A 21,291-nucleotide genomic window follows, 5' to 3' on the forward strand; every position below is an offset into this window, starting at 1 on the left:
GTGTGTGTGTGTGTGTGTGTGAGCAGGGGAGAGACAGAGAGAGAGAGGGAACGAGAGAATCCCAAGCAGGCTCTGTAGTGTTAGTGCAGAGCCCAGTGCAGGGCTGTATACCACAACCTGCACCACGAGTTCACGACCTGAGCCAAATTCGAGAGGCAGATGCTTCTGAGCCAACTGAGCCACTGAAGTACAGTATTTCTTTTTTTAATGAAAGGGATGATGAAGGCAAGTATTGTATTTTTATTCTTTTTTTTAAGTTTTTTTTTAATGTATCTTGAGGGAGAGCGAGAGAGCACGTGTGCTCAAGTGGGGGAGGGCCAGAGAGAGAGAGAGAGAGAGAGAATCCCAAGCAGGCTCTGCACCATCAACGCAGAGCCCCATGTGGGGCTGAAACTCATGAACCCTGAGATCATGACCTGAACCAAAACCAAGAGTCTAACGCTTAACTGACTGAGCCACCCACGTGCCCCATTGTGTATTTTTATTCCTAAGTGATTTTCTAACTTATTTTCATAAAGAAAGGGGAGAGAGAGAATTAAGGCAGTTTGGACAGGACATTGTCCTGTGAATGTTTGAATGAGGGACACATCCATCTCAGAAAACTATATGGATGTCAAAGAGGTCAGAACGAGGGCAGAGATCAACACAACAACAAAATAGCTGTACAACAGTTTCAAATCATTGCTTTCATAGACACTATCTCATTTATCTGCAATTCCTTCCCTCCCAACAGCGTGCTCACCACACGCATACATTTGCATCTCCCAATTTTGTGAATGCCCTTTACAAGGTCACTCTTGTACTTAGAGTCCCCTTCTTCTTGTCTCCCCTTACTGAGCTCCTGGTTACCACTCTAGACTCAGAGAAAGTGATACTTTATTCGACAACTACTTCTCATCTGCTACCGTACTTGGCAGCCCGACGGGGAGTCAGGAATACAAGGATGAATGAAACCCATTTTCTGCCCTCGGGAACATTTCAGCCTTCCTTAACCTGTGAAAAAGAAGGTCATTTCTGTGCTTCCATACCACTGTGTGATAAGTGTATCTTTCCCACTTTTGAGGGAAGGAACTGATGCTTTGGTGTCCCTGAACTTAGCACAGTGCTTGACATGGAAGTTGAATGAATTGTAGGTATAGATCAGCTTACTAGGTGGCAGGTAATATAATGTTTAAATATGGTTCTCTGGCTTCTAGTCCTGTGCACTTTCATATGTTAAATTCAAATCATGCACTATAAGAGCCAACACTGGTAAAATATTTTTCAAATAAGTTTTCAGAGGTTGGGTGGGGGAGAGGGGGTGCGCTTGGATGTCTCAGTCTGTTAAGCATTCAGCTTTGGCTCAGATCATGGTCTCATGGTTCCTGAGTTCAAGCCCCGAGTTGGGCTCTCTGCTGTCAGTGCAGAGCCTGCTTGGGATTCTCTACCTCTCTCTCTCTCTCTGTCTCTCTCAAAAATAAATAAACAAACATTAAAAAAAGAAGCTTTCAGAGATGGAGTTATTAGAAACTCAGTAGAATTATAGAATTTTAGATGTGGAATGAACTGTACATGTCAGTTTCATTTCCCTCACACAATTCACCCATCCATTCATTCAGCACCTGCTATAATAATAAAAATAATGATAGTTAACATTTGCTTCATACCATGAGATGCTTTGAACGAATTCTCACAATAACCCAGTGAGGGAGTTATTACAAGTTCAGTTTTCCTAGTGAGGAAGGGGGCTCTGCCTTATTCGTTGTCATGTTCCCAAGCTAGTAAAGAATGGAGTGAGAATTTGAATTTAGGTACTTGGCAGCTAGGTTTTCCTCTTAACCACTGTGGTATGCGTGGGGGATACAAAGATGAGTGAGACATGATTGTATCTTTGGGGACTTTGTAATGTACTTAAAGGAGCCAAACATGTCAACAGAGGGATTGCCCACAGGCATTCCTTATACACCATCCGTAACCTGATTTTTGTACCAGGGTAATTCCACTTAATGATTAATGGCTGGTCAGAATTCCCCATTGAGGCAAGATTCAAATGAAGGGGGAGAAAAGGCAGTGAGATTGGGTATGAAGGGACACACGTTTGGCTGTTGTCCCACTTTCTGGGACTCTGATGCATGTGATTATGCCAGGCAATCACTGTCAAGGCCATCTTCCATATTTACGCGGTATCGCTAAATTAGATGAGGAGTGTTGGTCCTCATTCTATCAGTTTGGGTAGATTAATCACCTGATTCCCCTTTAAGAGGCTCTATCAATTAGGAAAAAAAAAGGAAAAAAGAAAGAAAGAAAACACTCTTGAGCCTGGCTGACATCCTGTGTGTCTTGTAGGTAAGTACTCTGGCTCTATCCACCTTAGTAAATAACAATATTAACCACACCCTTTATGCTTTAGGGTTCTCTAAGTCCTTTTATCTTCCACATGCTCAGCCTCAAGCTGTCAGGACAAAGGAGTTATGCTGTTTTCTTTCTCTGGAAATCTAAATCCTACGGTAGGACTACAGTCATAGCAATGGAGTCTTGAAGCTTTGGGTCAAATTGGAATTCTTGGCAACTGGAAATAAGGACTCTTTGAAATTCTAGGTCTCTAGCTTCTGAAATACTTTTATGTTGCCATAAAGGTAAAACTGGTCATTAGAGCTCGTCGTTAAGAGCTCATTGGCATTTGTATTTTTGTCAAATGAGTTATACAAAACTATGTATTTTAAATAATTTTAAATAATTGATATTTATGGATTTGTTTGTGTCTGCGTGCTTATAATTTAGTACTTTGGATGGCTAGGCTTTCAACCAAGCAGTTCTCTGCTCCTGCTACATCTGCTTCGGATTAATCTCACTTTAATTGAATGCCAAATACATTTGCAGAAGCTCAAAAGGTTGAAAACAGTAACGGAGACGCTAAAGGAATAATGCTTAAAATGGAACCATAGGGCCTTCTGGGTTACAAGAACTTACTCACTGCTTAGCTAATGGAATATTTAAACCTGAAATGAGCCAGCCATACTTTGTTTGAAGTTGCCCCTTGGTGATACAAACAAGGATAAGTACACCAGGTGATTCCAATTCAGAAATTGTGGTAGGCTGAGAGAGTGTTTCCTCCTTAGGAGAGCTCCATAAGTTAGAAGATACGGCTGATGTTTTAAAGGAAGTACATTTGCTTTTGTCAAGGTTGCTTTGAGAGGAATCCCTTTACAGGTGATCGGCTTGTTGAGTCCAGCTGGCATATGTGCATAGTTTATACGGTATGTTGAGGTGAGCCCCCCCTCCCCACCCCGGTCTTGTTTTATAATAGCCAGGGTGGTGATTCTTAAACTTGAGCGTTCATCAGAATCACCTGGAGTGCTTGTTAAAACACTGATCGCTGTGTTATACTCTCAGAATTTCTGATTCTGTAGGTCTGTGTTAGGGACAGACTTGAGTTTCAAGTAAATTCTATTAAATAGAGAGTGATGGAAAACTCGGCAGGGCTTATGGCCAAATGTCTGTTACCTGTTTCAGGTGATTCTCATTCTTCTGTATTATTCTCTTAGTCTATTTGCAGCACAGCGTTAATATGCAAAAGCAAGAATTTTGGCTAAAATTTTCATTTATTGTGCACCTATCATGAGCCACGAAGCAACGGAAACTCAGAGAGATGAACCAACTTGCCCTAGGTCACACAGCCTCAAACCCAGTTTGCTCAAACTCCAAAGTTTTAACTCTTGCTACCATCTCTGTCTGCACAGGTTCATTAAAATTTACGGAGATAATTGCAAAGCAGGGATGTAAACACTCGTGTCTGGAACTTTGAACCCACATATGCTTCAGAAGATATTAGAGGCTGAGTTAGAAATGATTCCCTTTCCCTTTCTAAGCAAAAGTTATTCATCTAGATTGCAAGGAAACTAGTTGTAGTGCCTCAATTCAGAAAGATGGAAGTTCTCTTTCCCTAGAGGAATGAGGGATCTATTAACAAGTTCATGCACACTCTGGACTGTCCTAATGAGTCATAAAGGCTGGTGCTCTTGTCCCAGGTTCATCTCCAACACCTAAATCTAAGAAATTTGTTTTCCCAATGTACTACCCACATTAAGGGTATCACAGAACAGAATCAGGTAAACTGCAAGGTTGCATGCAATCACTTTAATTCACATACCAATGAATGTTAGGTTGCTTTGGGGTTCTTTCAGTGGTTGCCCCCCTCCCGCCACCCCGCCGCCATGGGTGAATTTGTTCTTATCACTCTTTTAGACCTAATGTTTGTTCCTCTTTTCTTGTGCTCTTTGTCTGATACCACTTAGTCAATCTGACTTTTGTGCCCTCCAATTCCCCTGCTACCCTTGTGGCTTGCTTTCTTTCTTGAGTATAACCTGATAGGCCATCTGCATTGGATATATACAAGAATGCAATCTCTATAGTCTTTTCTATATTTCCCCACACATCTTAATCTTCATTCTTTATCACAACAGACATTGCAGAAAACACCAAGGTAATGTAAAAATCAAATCCCCGGGTGTATCTTTATCCCTAATAGGCGGAGGGAAAATAATTGAGTGTGGCTAGATCTGGATTAGTCAACTATAATAAACAGCCAAAATATATTTTCCTCTAAGTTTGCAAGTAGACCCTTCGCATACTGATTCCAAATCCCAGCGAAGGACTTGACATGGACCAGACACGTTGCATTCTTCCTGGATCTTCCCAGCACATTATAATGGCTGATGAATAACCCCAGTTCCCCGGGTAGCGATGATTCCATGCTGCAGCTGGTGTTAAAACCTCGGTGGCTGAGCCATTTTACTTCATTATGTTCTACCACCTATTCTGGAAGCCCTTTGGACGAGCTCCAGATGTTCCATAAAAGGTGGCACTTTTTATAAAGAAAACTGCGTAGTTTTCTTGTTGGCAGCACTTAATGAGTGTGTCCTCTGAAGATAGGAAAGCGCCCTGCGGAGGATACGCTTAAGGCACTGCTGTAATTTCTGCAACGCTCACTCCGTGTCTGACTTTACAACTGTCCCTTTGCCTTCCCGAGTGCCGGAGGCAGTAATGGGGTCACTTAGAGAGCTTCCTTCAACGCTTAGGAGTCTCCCCTCTGGAGACTTCAGTGGAGTGAAACATCAGGAGAAAATTCATCCTCATGGGTTTTTTTGTTGTTTGTTTGTTTGTTTGTTTTTTTAGTTCATTTTAAATTTCACTCAGCAAAATGCCATTTTCCATTCTGTTCTCTACGAAGACACTACAGTTGATAACATCCCTGTAATTTTTGCAGTTTTCTTCCCCCTGAACCATCCAACAAAGCAAGGAGATGGATGAAAATGTATGTCAAGTGAAAACATAGTATTATATCTCCTTTTACTTTCGCAAAGGGTGTTAAAACAGATTCATTAGTTTTGACTAAATACAAGGTTTCCATGAGGATTTTTGGTTAAGTGACGTGACATTGTTGATACAGGAGCTCAAGACAATGGAGGTTAAACGTGTTTGAAAATATACTTCTCCGATATATCTTGCATGTGGAGCAAGTTACGGAATAAATATATGGTAGATATTTTTCAAAAAAAAAAAAAGACTTTTTAAGGCAGGTATGTCTTTTCGTGAAACACCTTCTGTGCCATGATGAGCTAGCCCACAAAAGAATTTGAGGGGGGGGCGGGTTAATAAGAGAAAGTAATTTATAATACTGATATGTCAATATGTTTTTCCGTAAACTTTTCCCCAGATTTTCCTGAATTCTCGTCAGTGTGAGGATTATAATTATATGTCTTCTTCCCACTTAGAAAGTGGTACAAGGTGCTCATTTGCAGTTCTGCCGCTCAATCGTCACTAGAATAGAAATGTCATGACTCAGTTAACAATGCTTTATTATTCACATTGATCTTTTTTTCTAGTGTTCTTTATCTCAAAAACATTGTAAATCAGATATCTACCTCCCACTCTTTTGTTCATTTGCAAATTTTTATTATTCTCGTTTAAGAAAGCAGTGGTGTGTCAGGAGTTAGTGTATACTGTTTATGTTCTCCCTGCTTCAAAATCTTTTCCTCTGTACAAAGTGAAGATGCCAGAAGCATCCCTAATTCTAACTTCTTTATGCACCCTCCTAAGAAAATTTGTTATCTCCTGTAGATCAAAAGAGGTTGGATGTTTTTTCTTTTCTTTTTTTTATTTTTCTTTTTTTTTCAATATATGAAATTTATTGTCAAATTGGTTTCCATACAACACCCAGTGCTCGTCCCAAAAGGTGCCCTCCTCAATACCCATCACCCACCCTCCCCTCCATCCCACCCCCCATCAACCCTCAGTTTGTTCTCAGTTTTTAAGAGTCTCTTATGCTTTGGCTCTCTCCCACTCTAACCTCCTTTTTTTTTTTTCCTTCCCCTCCCCCATGGGTTTCTGTTAAGTTCCTCAGGATCCACATAAGAGTGAAACCATATGGTATCTGTCTTTCTCTGTATGGCTTATTTCACTTAGCATCACACTCTCCAGTTCCATCCACGTGGCTACAAAGGGCCATATTTCATTCTTTCTCATTGCCACATAGTACTCCATTGTGTATATAAACCACAATTTCTTTATCCATTCATCAGTTGATGGACATTTAGGCTCTTTCCATAATTTGGCTATTGTTGAGAGTGATGCTATAATCCCAGACTTTAGCCTCTACTACAAAGCTGTAATCATCAAGACAGCATGGTATTGGCACAAAAACAGACACATAGACCAATGGAATAGAATAGAAACCCCAGAACTAGACCCACAAACGTATGGCCAACTCATCTTTGACAAAGCAGGAAAGAACATCCAATGGAAAAAAGACAGTCTCTTTGACAAATGGTGCTGGGAGAACTGGACAGCAACATGCAGAAGATTGAAACTAGACCACTTTCTCACACCATTCGCAAAAATAAACTCAAAATGGATAAAGGACCTGAATGTGAGACAGGAAACCATCAAAACCCTAGAGGAGAAAGCAGGAAAAGACCTCTCTGACCTCAGCCGTAGCAATCTCTTACTTGACACATCCCCAAAGGCAAGGGAATTAAAAGCAAAAATGAATTACTGGGACCTCATGAAGATAAAAAGCTTCTGCACAGCAAAGGAAACAACCAACAAAACTAAAAGGCAACCAACGGAATGGGAAAAGATATTTGCAAATGACATATCGGACAAAGGGCTAGTATCCAAAATCTATAAAGAGCTCACCAAACTCCACACCCGAAAAACAAATAACCCAGTGAAGAAATGGGCAGAAAACATGAATAGACACTTCTCTAAAGAAGACATCCGGATGGCCAACAGGCACATGAAAAGATGCTCAACGTCACTCCTCACCAGGGAAATACAAATCAAAACCACACTCAGATATCACCTCATGCCAGTGAGAGTGGCTAAAATGAACAAATCAGGAGACTATAGATGCTGGAGAGGATGTGGAGAAACGGGAACCCTCTTGCACTGTTGGTGGGAATGCAAACTGGTGCAGCCTCTCTGGAAAACAGTGTGGAGGTTCCTCAGAAAATTAAAAATAGACCTACCCTATGACCCAGCAATAGCACTGCTAGGAATTGACCCAAGGGATACAGGAGTACTGATGCATAGAGGTTGGATGTTTTTTAAATGCACAAAGATGAGACAATAGAATGAAAATATAGTTGAGTGTTAAGAACAAAATGTTATTAGATGTGTGTCTTTTGCTTCTCCCTCAGTTTCTCTCTCTCGAACTATGTACAGGACTCACATGGGACACTCCAGGATATACAGTGGAGGTGTTATTGAAGTAATATCACCATGAGCCCCATTTCGACAAATGATACCACTGGAAAGAGTGCATGCTGGCCACCTAAGACTTAGAAAGGATGGCCTCAAATCACTGTTCCTTCAGCAACTACCAAGTTGATTATTGATGTGCTGTTGACAGGATTGAGAACAATTTAGAAGTGGTGTAAAACATACCACTTTATTCCCGAGTTCATCTCTATATGGAAGGGTATGGGAATCATGTGGATTAACCAACATTCATTTAAATAAAGATCCCTCAGAAAACACCATACAATCCTTCACTTAACAGATGAATTCGAAGCAAGACAGCAATCAGTAATTCACTCACTCATTTAGGAAACATTTATAAGGCTCTTTACAGAGTATCTGGCAATAGGCTAAGTGCTGGTAGATACTCTGAGATAAATCAGACCTGGCCCCTGCCTTCGGAGTTCACTGTTCATTGGGGCAACAGGCATTCAGACAACTTCAATGGCTAGCATGTGATAGGTAGAGAGTAGAGGTTTATACACAGTTCTGTGGGTGAAAAATTCAGGAATTTGCAATTATGTTTGATGTCATGCAGAAAAATGTGGAAGAGGAGATGAAATTTTCCCTGGATCTTAATAAATTAGTATTCAGTTGCCAGTTGGCAGTTGAAAGCAAGGATATTCCATGAAGTAGAAAAAAGTTTGTAAAGCTTGGAATTGTGAAAACCAGTATTTAGCAGAGCATGGTAAGATCGTGGTGGGGATAGGAGAAGGGGAGAGAGGTACTTGAGAGTTAAGGTGAGGGTTAAGATGAAGATTTCATCTTTACTTATGGATTTTAAACTTTAACCATTGGAATGGTGGCTCTTGATCTAGGACAGATGGACCCCAAGGATCCATGTATATATGGATCTCCTCTCGGAATAATGCACTATATTCAGACATATGATACGGATTATCCACCCTTACCCCCAAACATACAAATTATATCCAAGTTCTCTTCCCTCCTATTTAAGAGTCTGAAATAAAGGTTTTAAGGAGGAATAAAACAAGACCCTATTCTTGTCTCAGAAATGCCAATATAAAGAATGGATTATAGGGAAAGTAGACTGGAGTCCAGGAATTCTAGTTAGTCTTATTTGACTACTCTCCTTCAAATTAACCTGTAAACCAATTTCTGCCTTCTCCTTATACTGGTTTTCTCGGAGCGACTATGATAACAGTCTCTCTGCATTTTTCCATACCTCTTCTCCCTGTCCAAGAGATGAGACCATTTTAAGAAAACGAGTGTGATTAAAAGGACCACATGCTACAAAGAAAGCAGTAATACTTCCAGATGGAAAATAAACCACCGAGTTTGGCAATGCGGTGATGTTTGTTAGAACAATTCCAATAGGTGGGTAAGGATAGAAGACAGATTAGGATGATGGGGGAAAAGAGAAACAAGAATGTGGAAAGTTGAACATGGGTAATAATAGCTAAATATTTCTAGAGGCTTTCAAAGTGTCACTGTTCTCCAAGGCTTTTGATGTGTAAGCTTGCCTAAGTCCTTACCTTAACCCTGTCGGCTAAACGTTATTCCTAGCCACATTTTACACATGAGGAGGCTGAGGCACAGAAAGATAATATCAGTTGTGAATTAAAATTACCGAGAGCGAGAGGCAGAGTTGGTGTTTAAAGTAGGAAATGTGGCTTCAGAAAAGAAGATGAACTTTTAACTACTGCAGTGAACTGCCTCTGAGAAAGTAGATTTAACAGGTAAAGGAAATAGTGACCTTTATAGGTAAAATATTGATAATATAGTAGTAGCATGATAGGAATTAGTAAGTAATATAAATTATATGCCAACGAGAAACTTCAGTGATTTCAATTTGAATAGGTCACCATTATTGTTAGAATAATGTCGGCTAAATATTTCAATATTTGAAACTGGGTAAGGTGCTAACAGTAGTCCTTAGTAGTCCTAAGTTTTAGAAGTTTTGGTAGGAATTAAGACATTTTTCAAAGGTGAATATCTACAATAAGATCTAAAATCTTACAATAATGTAAAAAATACTGAAGAAACCTAACACTGTATCATTTTATATTTCACTGTAAATAGAAAAAAATCTCGACACATTTTTTTTGTCTCTAGTGAAAGTTTAATTTGGAAAGTAAATTATCTACAGCTTAAGTATTCTTTCCTACCCCTCAAAAGGAACCGTTTGTCTCGTAACCGATCTTAGGCTGCCAAAAAAATAATGTTTCACTAATAGAGATTCAGAGATGGTTTCTCCTTTTTTTTTTCTTTTTCTTTTTCTTTTCTTTTTTTTTTTTTTGCTTCAGGAAAAAACATTATATAGGTTTGTTTTATTTTTTATTTTTTTACTATATATATATATATATATATATATATATAAAATTTATTGTCAAATTTGTTTCCATACAACATCTCTTTTTTAATTATAGCACAAAAGTTCTGGAAGGATCCCTGGGGTCCTTGCTCTAAGTTGTTAGTCCTTGTCTTCCAGCTATAATACATGAATACACATAGGGAAGGAAAATGTTTCCCAAGTCAATTTACTGGACCCTGATGAAACAGTCAAGATCTTTTACTTTTTAAGAGTATGGTGCTAAATGTTGAAAATTGAACCCAAGAAATTGAGTTTTATATTCTTATAAAGGAAAATGTATATTCCTCCCATTGATGTTTTTTTCATGAATCGTTTATTCTTTGATAGGCAGGTTTTAGTTGTATTATGGTTTTCTTTACTGACTAAAACGTACAGCTGGGTTATACCTAGAAATTCCTTCATTTGTTTGGTAAATGGTGTAGAGTGTTTACTACAGGGTAGAGATTGTACTAGGTGAGGAAAAATTCATATGAAAACCTAAGTCACTCTTCAGATAACTTCTGGTCCAATAGCCAAGTCCAGTAAAGAGACACTGAGAATCCCGTGGACCAAATGCTATGACAGAGGCCATGGGGATACCAGTGAGGGTGCCCACAGCCTCCATAATAAAAGGTCTTCCCAGAAAAGATGAATCAAAATAGAAATCTAGAGGAAGAATGAGAGGGATGCACGTTTTCTTTTGTAGAAAGCATAGAACTTTTTGTAAAAAAACACATTTTTTTTCTATTATGAGCATTCTGGTACACGTTGTAGATACTATACCATCTTTATTTATTTATTTTGAGAGAGAGGCAGAAAGAGCATGAATGCCTCCTGCATGGGCATGTGTGTGCAAGCAGGGGAGGGGTGGAGAGCGCAGGGGAGGGGTGGAGAGCGCAGGAGAGAGAGAATACTAAGAGGCTCCTCCTTGTCGGTGTAGAGCCCAAGGTGGGGCTCAATCCCTTGAGGTGAGATCAAGACCTGAGCTGAAATCAAGAGTCAGATGCTTAGCAGACTGAGCCACCTACCGGCCCCTCAATTATACCAGTTTTAGCTCCTAACGATTTACGTTAATGACACATCCTGACTGGATGCATATTGAGTTGAATGTGCTTCTTCTGGACGCACAGTGAAACTGTTTTCCAGTGGCTTTCTTGAATGTAGGCGGGGCCATGCAAATAGTTCTGGCAGAAGGCTTGTGGGCAAAACTGATGTGCCACACACGGAGTTTTGGCTGCTAAAACAGGTCACATGATTCTCCACATTTTAGTCTCTATTTAATAGACAGTGTTAAGCAAAGAATATAGTAGAAAAGTGAGGACCCCCCTGGGGATAGCACAGCCAAAAGGTAAAAAAGCCTGGGTCCTTGAGTTACCACACGCTGCAGAGTGACTCAGAAATGTCTCCTTGCAGTGAGCTTTGAGTAACCTCGAAGGAGCTGCTATTAAATGAGGCCCCTGAAATGCAGGGCTTGTTTGTTTTACAGCAGCTACTGTCAATAAATTTGGCTAATAATATGTAACACAATTCATATGCGAATTGATTAGTGACTATTTTCACCACTTATTATAGAATAATAATTTAAAGTAAGTAATATATATTGAATTCCAGGATTTGTAGAGAGGATATTTACTATGTAATTTTATCTTGCAAGAAATGCTTTGAGGTAGATGCGATTCCTGCCATCCCCACTCGAATGGTTGAGAAATCAGGGCTCAAGAATTGGAAACATTTAAGTAAGTTCATAGAATTAACAACACTGTGGCCAGGATTTGAATCCATGCTATTAGACATCAGAGCTGCGGACTTAACAGTATATTGTCTCGCATCGGTAGATATGATAACATATGTCGAACAGCTAATGTCTCGTATTATTTCTTACAAGAAGGTAAACATAGTTTAATATCAACCAGCATAGATATCAACCTGTTCTTCTGTAAAATAATGTAGAAAATTCATTTCACCCTCAATGTAACAACAGAAAATTCTTTTCACCAGTATGTCCTTTCATAAAAATATGTATTTGTAAATGGATGTTTATAACAGCAGAAATCTCTCTTGGAATTGACTGATAGAAGTCATTTATTTATTAGTTATCGTTTAATATGTGGTTTCATTTAACAAAAACAAAATTGAGTTGGGATAATAGCAAGCTGCTAATTATTAGTCAAGGATTCTCACGTTTTGAGGGATACCTCCTCTAAGTCGTGGTTTGATTTACGCAACAATTTATCCCATCTCTTTCTCCTCCTTGAGTTTTGAAGACCGTACTCCCCGAAGAATGCAAGGGCCACGTCCGCGTTCAAATACAAGGATGCTCACGTCCGCCCCCCCGTGTTTATGTTATCATGGTCCTCGTAGGTGGGAGAAGAGGGTCTCAACAAATAAAAATCCTTATCGGAAAGATGAACTTCAGTTTGAATAAAAAGACCTTCAGCTTGATTACTTTTGCTACTTTTCCCTGCTCACAGGAGCTGGACGGACCCTTTTGAGGGACTAGCAGCTGTGAGGCGCATGGACCCTGGCCAGGGCTCTGCATTTGTAACAAATGCATTTTTACCTTGCCTGACAAAACAGCCCTATTGTTATCAACTGTAAATCTGTTAAAAACACACAAGGGCATTTTAGTATGTGTATCGTGCATGAAAAATATTATTGCCTGCCGGGCTCCACTTGGCAGCAGAAAAGAGGTTTTATGGAAGGAAACAGCACTAGCAAACAGAGGTGCGCGGGAAGGTAATTGTGCCTTTAACATTGGCGGCACACACGTTCACTTAAGACGGAGACTCCTGCCCCTGCCTCATCCACACCCAAAGGACCTGCTAGACAAGCAGCCAGTCGTCTCTCTCTGGGATCAAGCTGTCAACGCAAACTTGAATTCTTTCCCTTTTTTCTGAGCTAAGCTCTACCCCCAGAGCTCCCGACGCCTTCCTGAGTGAAAGCTCTAAAAGAGCTCCCTTCTAAATGGCATCACATGCACAGGGCTCTTCAAACTGACAGAACAAAAGAGCCAAATTGCAAAAGTATGGTCTAGTGACTTGTTAGTTGCGCTGGATGATTACTTCTTAATGGGCTCTGAGAGCCGGCTGTGGGTTTTGATGCCGCTTAACCAAACCTTGCAGAGTTCTTCCCTAGTTGGTTACTAATTAAGGTTGATTTGCTTAATCAGCTAAACAGACTCTAATGAGAGAGAGAGGCAGAGAGAAAAGGAGATGGGGCAAAACGTAGTCCCTACTCCTCTCTCTTACCTTTCCCAATTAGTGGCAATGAAATTACTTGGACGACGAGTCGCAAAGATGAATTCTCATCTGGAAGGACTAAACAGGCCTGCTGTGATGTGTGTGTGTGTGTGTGTGTGTGTGTGTGTGTGTGTGTTTTCATGGCTTTTTCCCTTCCCGTACTGATGCTATGTCAAATAATAGTCCTGTTTTTTTTGAAGGCTAGTTAGCTCTGGATGCTCCCAAAGCCATATTGTCTGCTCCTTCCGCCCTGCTTCCCCCTGACCGCTAATGAATATGTTCAACTGGCCAGGGTCGCTTTATTATTCTGACATAATGAACTGGGGGATGTGATTTCCAAGTTCTGAGGCTGACACTGGCAGGGTGACGTTTTCACCTCGAGGTGCCCCAACTGTATACTCGACACACTTGGAAGAATAAATATTGATCTGCTTTCTGAGGATGTGTGCCATGTGAAATGTTAATGCTTTTAAACGACTTTGGACATACAAAGTAGCTATTATTACAGTTATTATTATAAGGTATAAAATCTCAGAGAGTATCTCATCTTTACCCTTTATCCTCACGATTAGTGTCCATGCGTTGAGTACCCACTGTATTCACACTACCACTTATGTGACTGGATATAGCGATGACATTGCAAGACAAAGACATTCATTTTGTGACTCCTTAGCAAAGAAGAGAAGGATTATTTTCAACAATAATGTGAATATATATTGTTTTGTGAACCACCGATAATGACTGTTTATTCCCTCGTGGGTCCTTACTTGTTATTGGGTTCGAGATTTTCTACTTGTCTTCCCTATGTGTTTCTCTCTTTTGTATAGAGAGAAAGAAAAAAATTGCCATCTATTTTTTAAATGTTTTATTTATTTTTGAGAGGGCACAAGTAGGGAAGGAACAGAGAGAGGAGGACAGAGGATCTATGCCGTTCGCCGTGAGCCTGATGTAGCACTTGGACTCACAAACTGTGAGATCATGACCTGATCTGAAGTCGGATGCTCAACCAACTGAGCCACCCGGGTGCCCCCCAGAAATTACCACTTAAAATCATAGTTGGCTATAAAAGTTTGGGGCCCTAAGAGAAATGGGATTAATAACTGAACTTTGGTTTGGCAGAATACTTTCTGAGAAAGTTGGATGTTACAAGCGAGTTTCCCCTAAGCTATGGTGTAGGAGATAGTCCTAGTTAAATTTCTCTATAAGAAAAAGCTGAAATTTGTAGTTTGGGTGGTACTAGTGAAGTCTTAGAAAAATAGGAATGAAGTAATATGGCAGAAGGCAAGATCTCAGAATGGAATAATGGCCAGTGAGAACGGTCAAGTGACCCAGTTAACAATAGGGCTATCTGACATCATTTTAAATTGCTTGCTAGCTTGTACTTTGATCATAAAGCCTTCATCCCCATTGCTATTTCACTTTTGTCAAACTTTAGTAAAAAACTATTAGACACAATCTGTTGTTGATGGCATTAAGAACAAAGAGATTGAAACCACATCCAATGAAGCCAGCTGAGGACCCAGGGAGATTTGAGTAAGGCGTGGAAAAGTGTTTGCAATGAGCAACTTGGGATTGGGTACGAGGCAATTTTGCTTTTCTCAAGAATTCTAGATACCTGAAGAAATTCCTGGGCTGCTATCTGAGTTATCTATCTGTTTACTTATCAGATGTATTTATTCAACTACTGGTTATTGAATATCTACTATATGTTAGGGACTCTGATGATGGTTTGGGAATGAAAAAGTGACTAGTATTGGTAAGATCTCTGTGCTTAGTATAACTTATCATCATAAGTAATGGGATGTAAGTATATCTACTTTGCAGCAATTTAGAAATTTATAAAGAATTGTTGTGATCTGCCCATATTCTAGCATTTCTATTTTCCTCACTACTTCTTCCTTGCTTCCTTTGTTTTAGGCAAATTAATTTCTTTATCAATTCCTAGTTTAGTTTTTAAAATTTTGCTCAAGTTGCTGTCACATATAATGCCTCCCTTCTCCTCACCTAGTTAAATCATACCAGCTTCTCTTTAAAACCTGCTTTGGACGCCCTCAGCCCAAAGCTACCTCAATTGTTTTCTGATTTAATTGGCCTGGAGTGCACGGTGGGCGTAACAATTTGTAATAGCTGCCAAGATCATTGTAATGTATAGCTGGGGTTGAGAACCACCGTCCAAAAGTGGACATATAGGGAGAGTTTAAGATGGCGGTGTAGGAAGATCCCAAGCTCCCCTCTTCTTGTGGGTACAACAAATTCTACAACCTCATATGGAATAATTCCCTCTGAAGAGGATGTAGGAACTGAACAAACAGAGCCTGCACAATAAGGGATAGCACTGAAGTGGGTTGAGGGCAGACACGTGGTCTCAAGGGGAAAAAAAGCACCCAAGAACAGTGTTCTACAGATGGGAGGGGTCTCAAAGATTCCCTGAGGAGCAAGAGATTTGAGCTCCACATCAGGAACCCTAACTATTATATCCTCTAAAGTGAGACGAGCCCTGAAACGTCTGGCTTTGAAAACCAACAGGGAATACCTCCAGAAAAGCTACAGAACTGTAGGAAAAGGGAGACTGCTCATAATGGGTGTGTGCATAGACTCACTCACCCTGGAAAACAGTGCAAAAATATCAGATTGAAAGACCCACAAACCCTAGATTAAGGAGACCCACTCACTAAACTTGTAGCACCTGCCGAAGAGGCAGGAGGTAGCTGGGCCTCTCCTCAGGGACTGAGATGCCAGAGGAAGCCATTTGTGCTATCTTGTTCTCCTATGCTGATCCTGGCAGAGTGGGTGCCATTCTGGAAACTTCCTTTTAAAATGTGAATGTCAGGGGGCATATCCCCCTGAGAGCCCTGTACAAGCCTGCACCTCAGTTGGCCACACAGCTGATCGGATGATAACGCTTCCCTGCAGTGTGCCCGCAGCAGTTGTGGCCAGGCCTTGCAGACAGTAGGGCCAGAGGCTAACACTGTCCACCAGAATGCCTGCAAGAGTCACAGCCCTGTCACAACAGGAGGGCATATATGCTGCCCACACAGGGGACACCCCTGGAGCACCTGGCTGCGATGGTACAGGGATTGCACTTCTGGGCCCCACGTCTCCTCTATAAGGTCATGCCTTCAAGACTAGGAGACATAGCTAAACTATCTACTACATAAAAACAAACACAGAGTTAGGCAAAAGGAGAGAATAGAAGAATATGTTCCAAATTAAAAAAAAAAAAACACAAAACCTCAGAAGAAGAGCTAAACAAAATGAAGATAAGCAGCCTAGCCAGTGAAGAGTTCAAAATATTGGTCATGAAAATGCTTCCTGAACTTGGGAGACGAGTGGATGAACACAGTGAGACCTTCAACAGAAAGATAGAAAACTCAAGTATCAATCAGAGCTGCAGAAAACAATAACAGAAATGAAAAATACACTAGAGGTTATAAACAGCAAACTAGATGGTTCAGAAGAACAGATCGGTGACCTGGGAGGCAGGGTAGTGGAAATCTTCCAAATTGAACAGAAAGTAGAAAAAAATTTTTTTTTTAAATGAGGATAGCTGAAAGTTAATGTGGAACCAAATTAACCATCCTAACATTTACATTATAGTGGTCCCAGAAGGAGAAGAGAGACAGGGGCAGAACAGTTATTTGAAGAAATAATAGCTGAAAATTTCCCTAACTTGGGGAAGGAAACAGACATCCGGGTCCACAAGGAACAGAAAGTCCCAAATTAGATGAACCCAAAGAGATCCACAGAAAAACATGTAATAATTAAAATGTCAAAAGGGAAAGATAAAGAGAGAATCTTAAAGCCATTAGTTACATGTAAGGGAAACCCTCATAAGACTATCAGCTGATTTTCCGTGGAACTTTGCGGGCCACAAGTTAAGTAGCATGTATATTCAACATCCTGAAAGGAAAGAACTCACAAACAAGAATGCCCTATCTGGTAAGGTTAAAATCCAGAATTGAAGGGAAGACCAATAGTTTCCCAGACAAGCACAAACTAAAGGAGTTCTTAAGCACTAAACTGGCTTTTTAAGAAATATTAGGGCACTTCGTTAAGTGAAAACAAAGAGCCCTGATTAAGAAGAAAATCTATGAAAGAAAAGAAATCACACTGGTAGAGGCAAATGTAAAGTAAAGGTAATGGATCAACCATTTTAAAGCTAGTATAGCAGTAAAGGCACAAAAGTTCTTATATCAGCTCTATCTACAATAGTTATGGAATATACAAAATAAAAAGATTTAACATGACATCAAAAACATAAAATGTGGGAGGAGGCAGTAAAAATGTAGTGCTTTTAGAATGTATTCAAACTTAAGTGAACACCAACTTAAAATAGATTGTTATATACATAGGTTGTTATATATAAATCTCAGGGTAACCACACACACACACACACACACACACACACACACACACAAACACACCTATAATAGATACATAAAAAAATAAAGAGAAGGGAATCCAAACATAACACTAAAGAGAGTTATTAAATCTCAAGGAAAAAGTACAAGAGAAGAACAAAGAAACAGAGATGAATTACAGTAACGTTCAGAAAACAATTGAGAAAATGGCAATGAACACCTATCAATACTTAATTTAAATATAAATAGATTAATGCTCCAATCAAAGATCTAGAGTAGCTGGAAGGATTAAAAAAAAAAAATCAATAAGACCCATCTGTATGCAGCCTAGAAGAGGCTCACTTTAGATCTAAAGACACACACAAACTGAAAGTGAAGGAATAGGAAAATATACCCCATGCAAATGGAAATGAAAAGAAAGCTAGGATAGCAATACTTTTAGCAGACAAAATAGACTTTTAAACAAAGGCTGCAACAAGAGACAAACAAGACCAAAATGAATACCCTTAAAGGGATGAATCCAACAAGAGGATATAACACTAGTAAATATTTATGTATCCAACATAGCAGCACCTAAATATGTAAAGCAAATATCAGCAGATACAAAGAGAGAAACTGACAATAATAATATAATGGTAAGGAACTTTAATACCCCACTTACATGAATGGGTAGATCAAACAGAAAAATAATAAGGAAATACTGGCCTTAAAAGACATATTAAGTCAGATGGACTTAAAAACTATATAGAGAACATTTCACATTCAAAACCAGTAAAATGCACATTGTTTTCAAGTTCACATGGAATATTCTCCATAGATCACATGTGAGACCACAAAACAAGTCTCAATATATTTAAGAGGATTGAAATTATATCAAGTATCTTTTCCAACCACAACAGTATAAAACTAGAAATCAATTATAAGATAACGAAAAAAAAAAAACTAAAAAAAAAAAAAACTGTAGCAGCATGCTACTAAACAACAAATGGATCAAAAAAGAAATCAAAGATGAAATAAATAAACATCTTGGGACAAATGAAAGTAACAACGCAATGTTCCAAAATCCATGGGACGCAGCAAAAGCAGTTCTAAGAGGGATGCTTATAGCAATACAGGGCTACCTCAAGAAACAAGAAAAATCTCATATAAGCAATGTAACCTTACATCTAGAAAAAGAAGAAAACCCAAAGTTCGTAGAAAATGAAATAATAAACATCAGAGCAGAAATAAATGAAATAGAAACTAAAAAACAATAGAAAAGGTCAATGAAACTAAAAGCTGATTCTTTGAAAAGATTTTTAAAAAATGATAAACCTTTAGCCAGACTCATGAAGAAATAGAGAGAACCCAAATAAATAAAATCAGAAATGAAAAAGAAGCAATTACAACTGATACCACAGAAATACAAAGAATTATAAGAGACTACTAAAATTATATGCCACCAAATTGGACAATCCAGAATTGCATCAGCAATAGTAATTAAAAACAAACACACAAACAAACAAACAACTCCCAGCAAACAAAGGTTTAGAACCAGAAGTCTTTACAGGTGAATTCTATCAAATATTTCAAGAAGAATTAATACCTATCCTTCTCAAGCTATTCCAAATAACTGAAGAGTAAGGCGTGCTTTCAAACTTAGTCTACGAGGCCAACATTACCCTGGTGCCAAAACCAGACAAGGCACTATAAAAAAAAAATCTTTTACATCTTTGGTTAGGTTTATTCCTAGGTATTTTATGCTTCTTGGTGCAATTGTGAATGGGATCAGTTTCTTTATTTGTCTTTCTGTTGCTTCATTATTAGTGTATAAGAATGCAACTGATTTCCGTACAGTAATTTTGTATCCTATGTTTTCACTCTTCTGTGGATCCTGAGAAAGTTAACAAAAGACCATGGGGGAGAGGAAGGAAAACAAAATAAAGTTAGAGAGGGAGGGAGCCAAAGCATAAGAGACTCTTAAAAAATAAACTGAGAATAAACTGAAGGTTGATGGGGGGTGGGAGGGAGGGGAAAGTGGGTGATGGGCATTGAGGAGGGCACCTGTTGGGATGAGCACTGGGTGTTGTATGGAAACCAATTTGACAATAAATTTCATAAAAAAGAAAAGAAAAGAAAATCAATATTCCTGTAAGCCTACATGCAAAAATCCTCAGTAAAAGATTAGCATACCAAATTGAACAATTCATTATAAAGATCATATGCCGTGATTGGGTAGATTTATTTCAGGGATGTAAGGATGGCTGAATAGCTGCAAGTCAATCAACCTGATACACCACATCAACAAAGTAAAGGGTAAAAATCATGTGATCATCTCAATGGATGCAGAAAAAGCATGTGACAGCATTCCACATACATTTATAATAAAAACTCTCAGCAAAGTGGGTACGGGAAGAATGTACCTCAACATAATAAAGGCCATGTAAGTAAAACCCAAGGCTAACCTCACCCTCAGTGGTGAAAGGCTAAAAGCTTTCCCTAAGTTCAGGAACACAATAAAGATACCCACTCTCACTACTTCTATTCCGTATAGTATTAGAAGTCCTAACCACAGCAATTAGGCAAGAGAAACAAATGAAAGGCATCCAAATTGGAAAAGAAGAAACAAAATGGTCACAATTTGCAGGTGGCATGATACTGTATAATAAAAACCCTAAAGATGCCACCAAAAACTATCAGAACTAGTAAATTCAGTAAATTTGAAGAATACAAAATCAGTATATAGAAATCTAGAGTGTTTCTATAAGTAATAAATTATCAGAAGTTAAGAAAATCCTATATTACAATTGCATCAAAAAGAATTAAATGCCCAGGAATAAATTTAACCAAGGAGGAAAAAGACCTGTAGTTGGAAAGTTATAAGGCATTGATAAAAGAAATTGAAGATGACATAAATAAATGGAAGTATATCCTATGCTCATGGATTAGAAGAATTAATATGTAAAATGTCCATACTATCTGAAGCAGTCTACACATTCAATGCAATCCTTATCAAAACATCAATCTCTTTTTCAAAGAACTAGAACCAATAATCCTGACATTTGTATGGAATAATGAGAGACTCTAAATGGTCAAAGCAATCTTGAGAAAGAAGAACAAATTTGGAGGTATCATGCTCCCTTATTTCAAACTATACTGCAAGGCAATCATAATCAAAATAGTATAGTGCAGGCATGAAAACAGACACCTAGATCAATGGAACAGAAGAGAGCCCAGAAATAAACCGACACTTACATGATTAATTAATTTACAACAAAGGAGGTGAAAATATTCAACAGAGTAGACAATTTCCTCAGTACATGGCGCTGGGTAAACTGGACAACTACATGCAAAAGAATGAAACTGAACCAGTTTTTTACACCATATACAAAAATAAATTCAAAATTGATCCAATATTTAGATGTAAGACCTAAAATGATGAAGTTCCTAGAAGAAGACATAGGCAGTAAGCTCTTTGACATCAATCTGAGTGACATTTTTGTGGATCTGTTTCCTCAAGCATGGACAACAAAAGCAATGGGTCTACATCAAAACAAAACAAAACAAAAACAAAAAACAAAACAAAAAAAACCTTTTGCACAGCAGAGAAAACCATTAA

At 38.9% G+C, this 21,291-nt stretch overlaps 1 protein-coding gene across 1 annotated transcript in view; it reads right to left on the bottom strand.

Moving 5' to 3' along the window:
* Positions 1-21,291, bottom strand: part of MDFIC2 (MyoD family inhibitor domain containing 2) — a 117,895-nt gene that overhangs the window by 21,294 nt on the left and 75,310 nt on the right. Inside the window, exon 4 of the mRNA XM_042977135.1 lies at positions 16,201-16,316. Coding sequence (XP_042833069.1) covers positions 16,201-16,316 — 116 coding nt within the window. The remainder of the gene's footprint in view (positions 1-16,200; positions 16,317-21,291) is intronic.

Source organism: Panthera tigris, chromosome A2, assembly GCF_018350195.1.
Source record: "Panthera tigris isolate Pti1 chromosome A2, P.tigris_Pti1_mat1.1, whole genome shotgun sequence".
In the NCBI taxonomy this organism is placed as follows: Eukaryota; Metazoa; Chordata; class Mammalia; order Carnivora; family Felidae; genus Panthera; species Panthera tigris.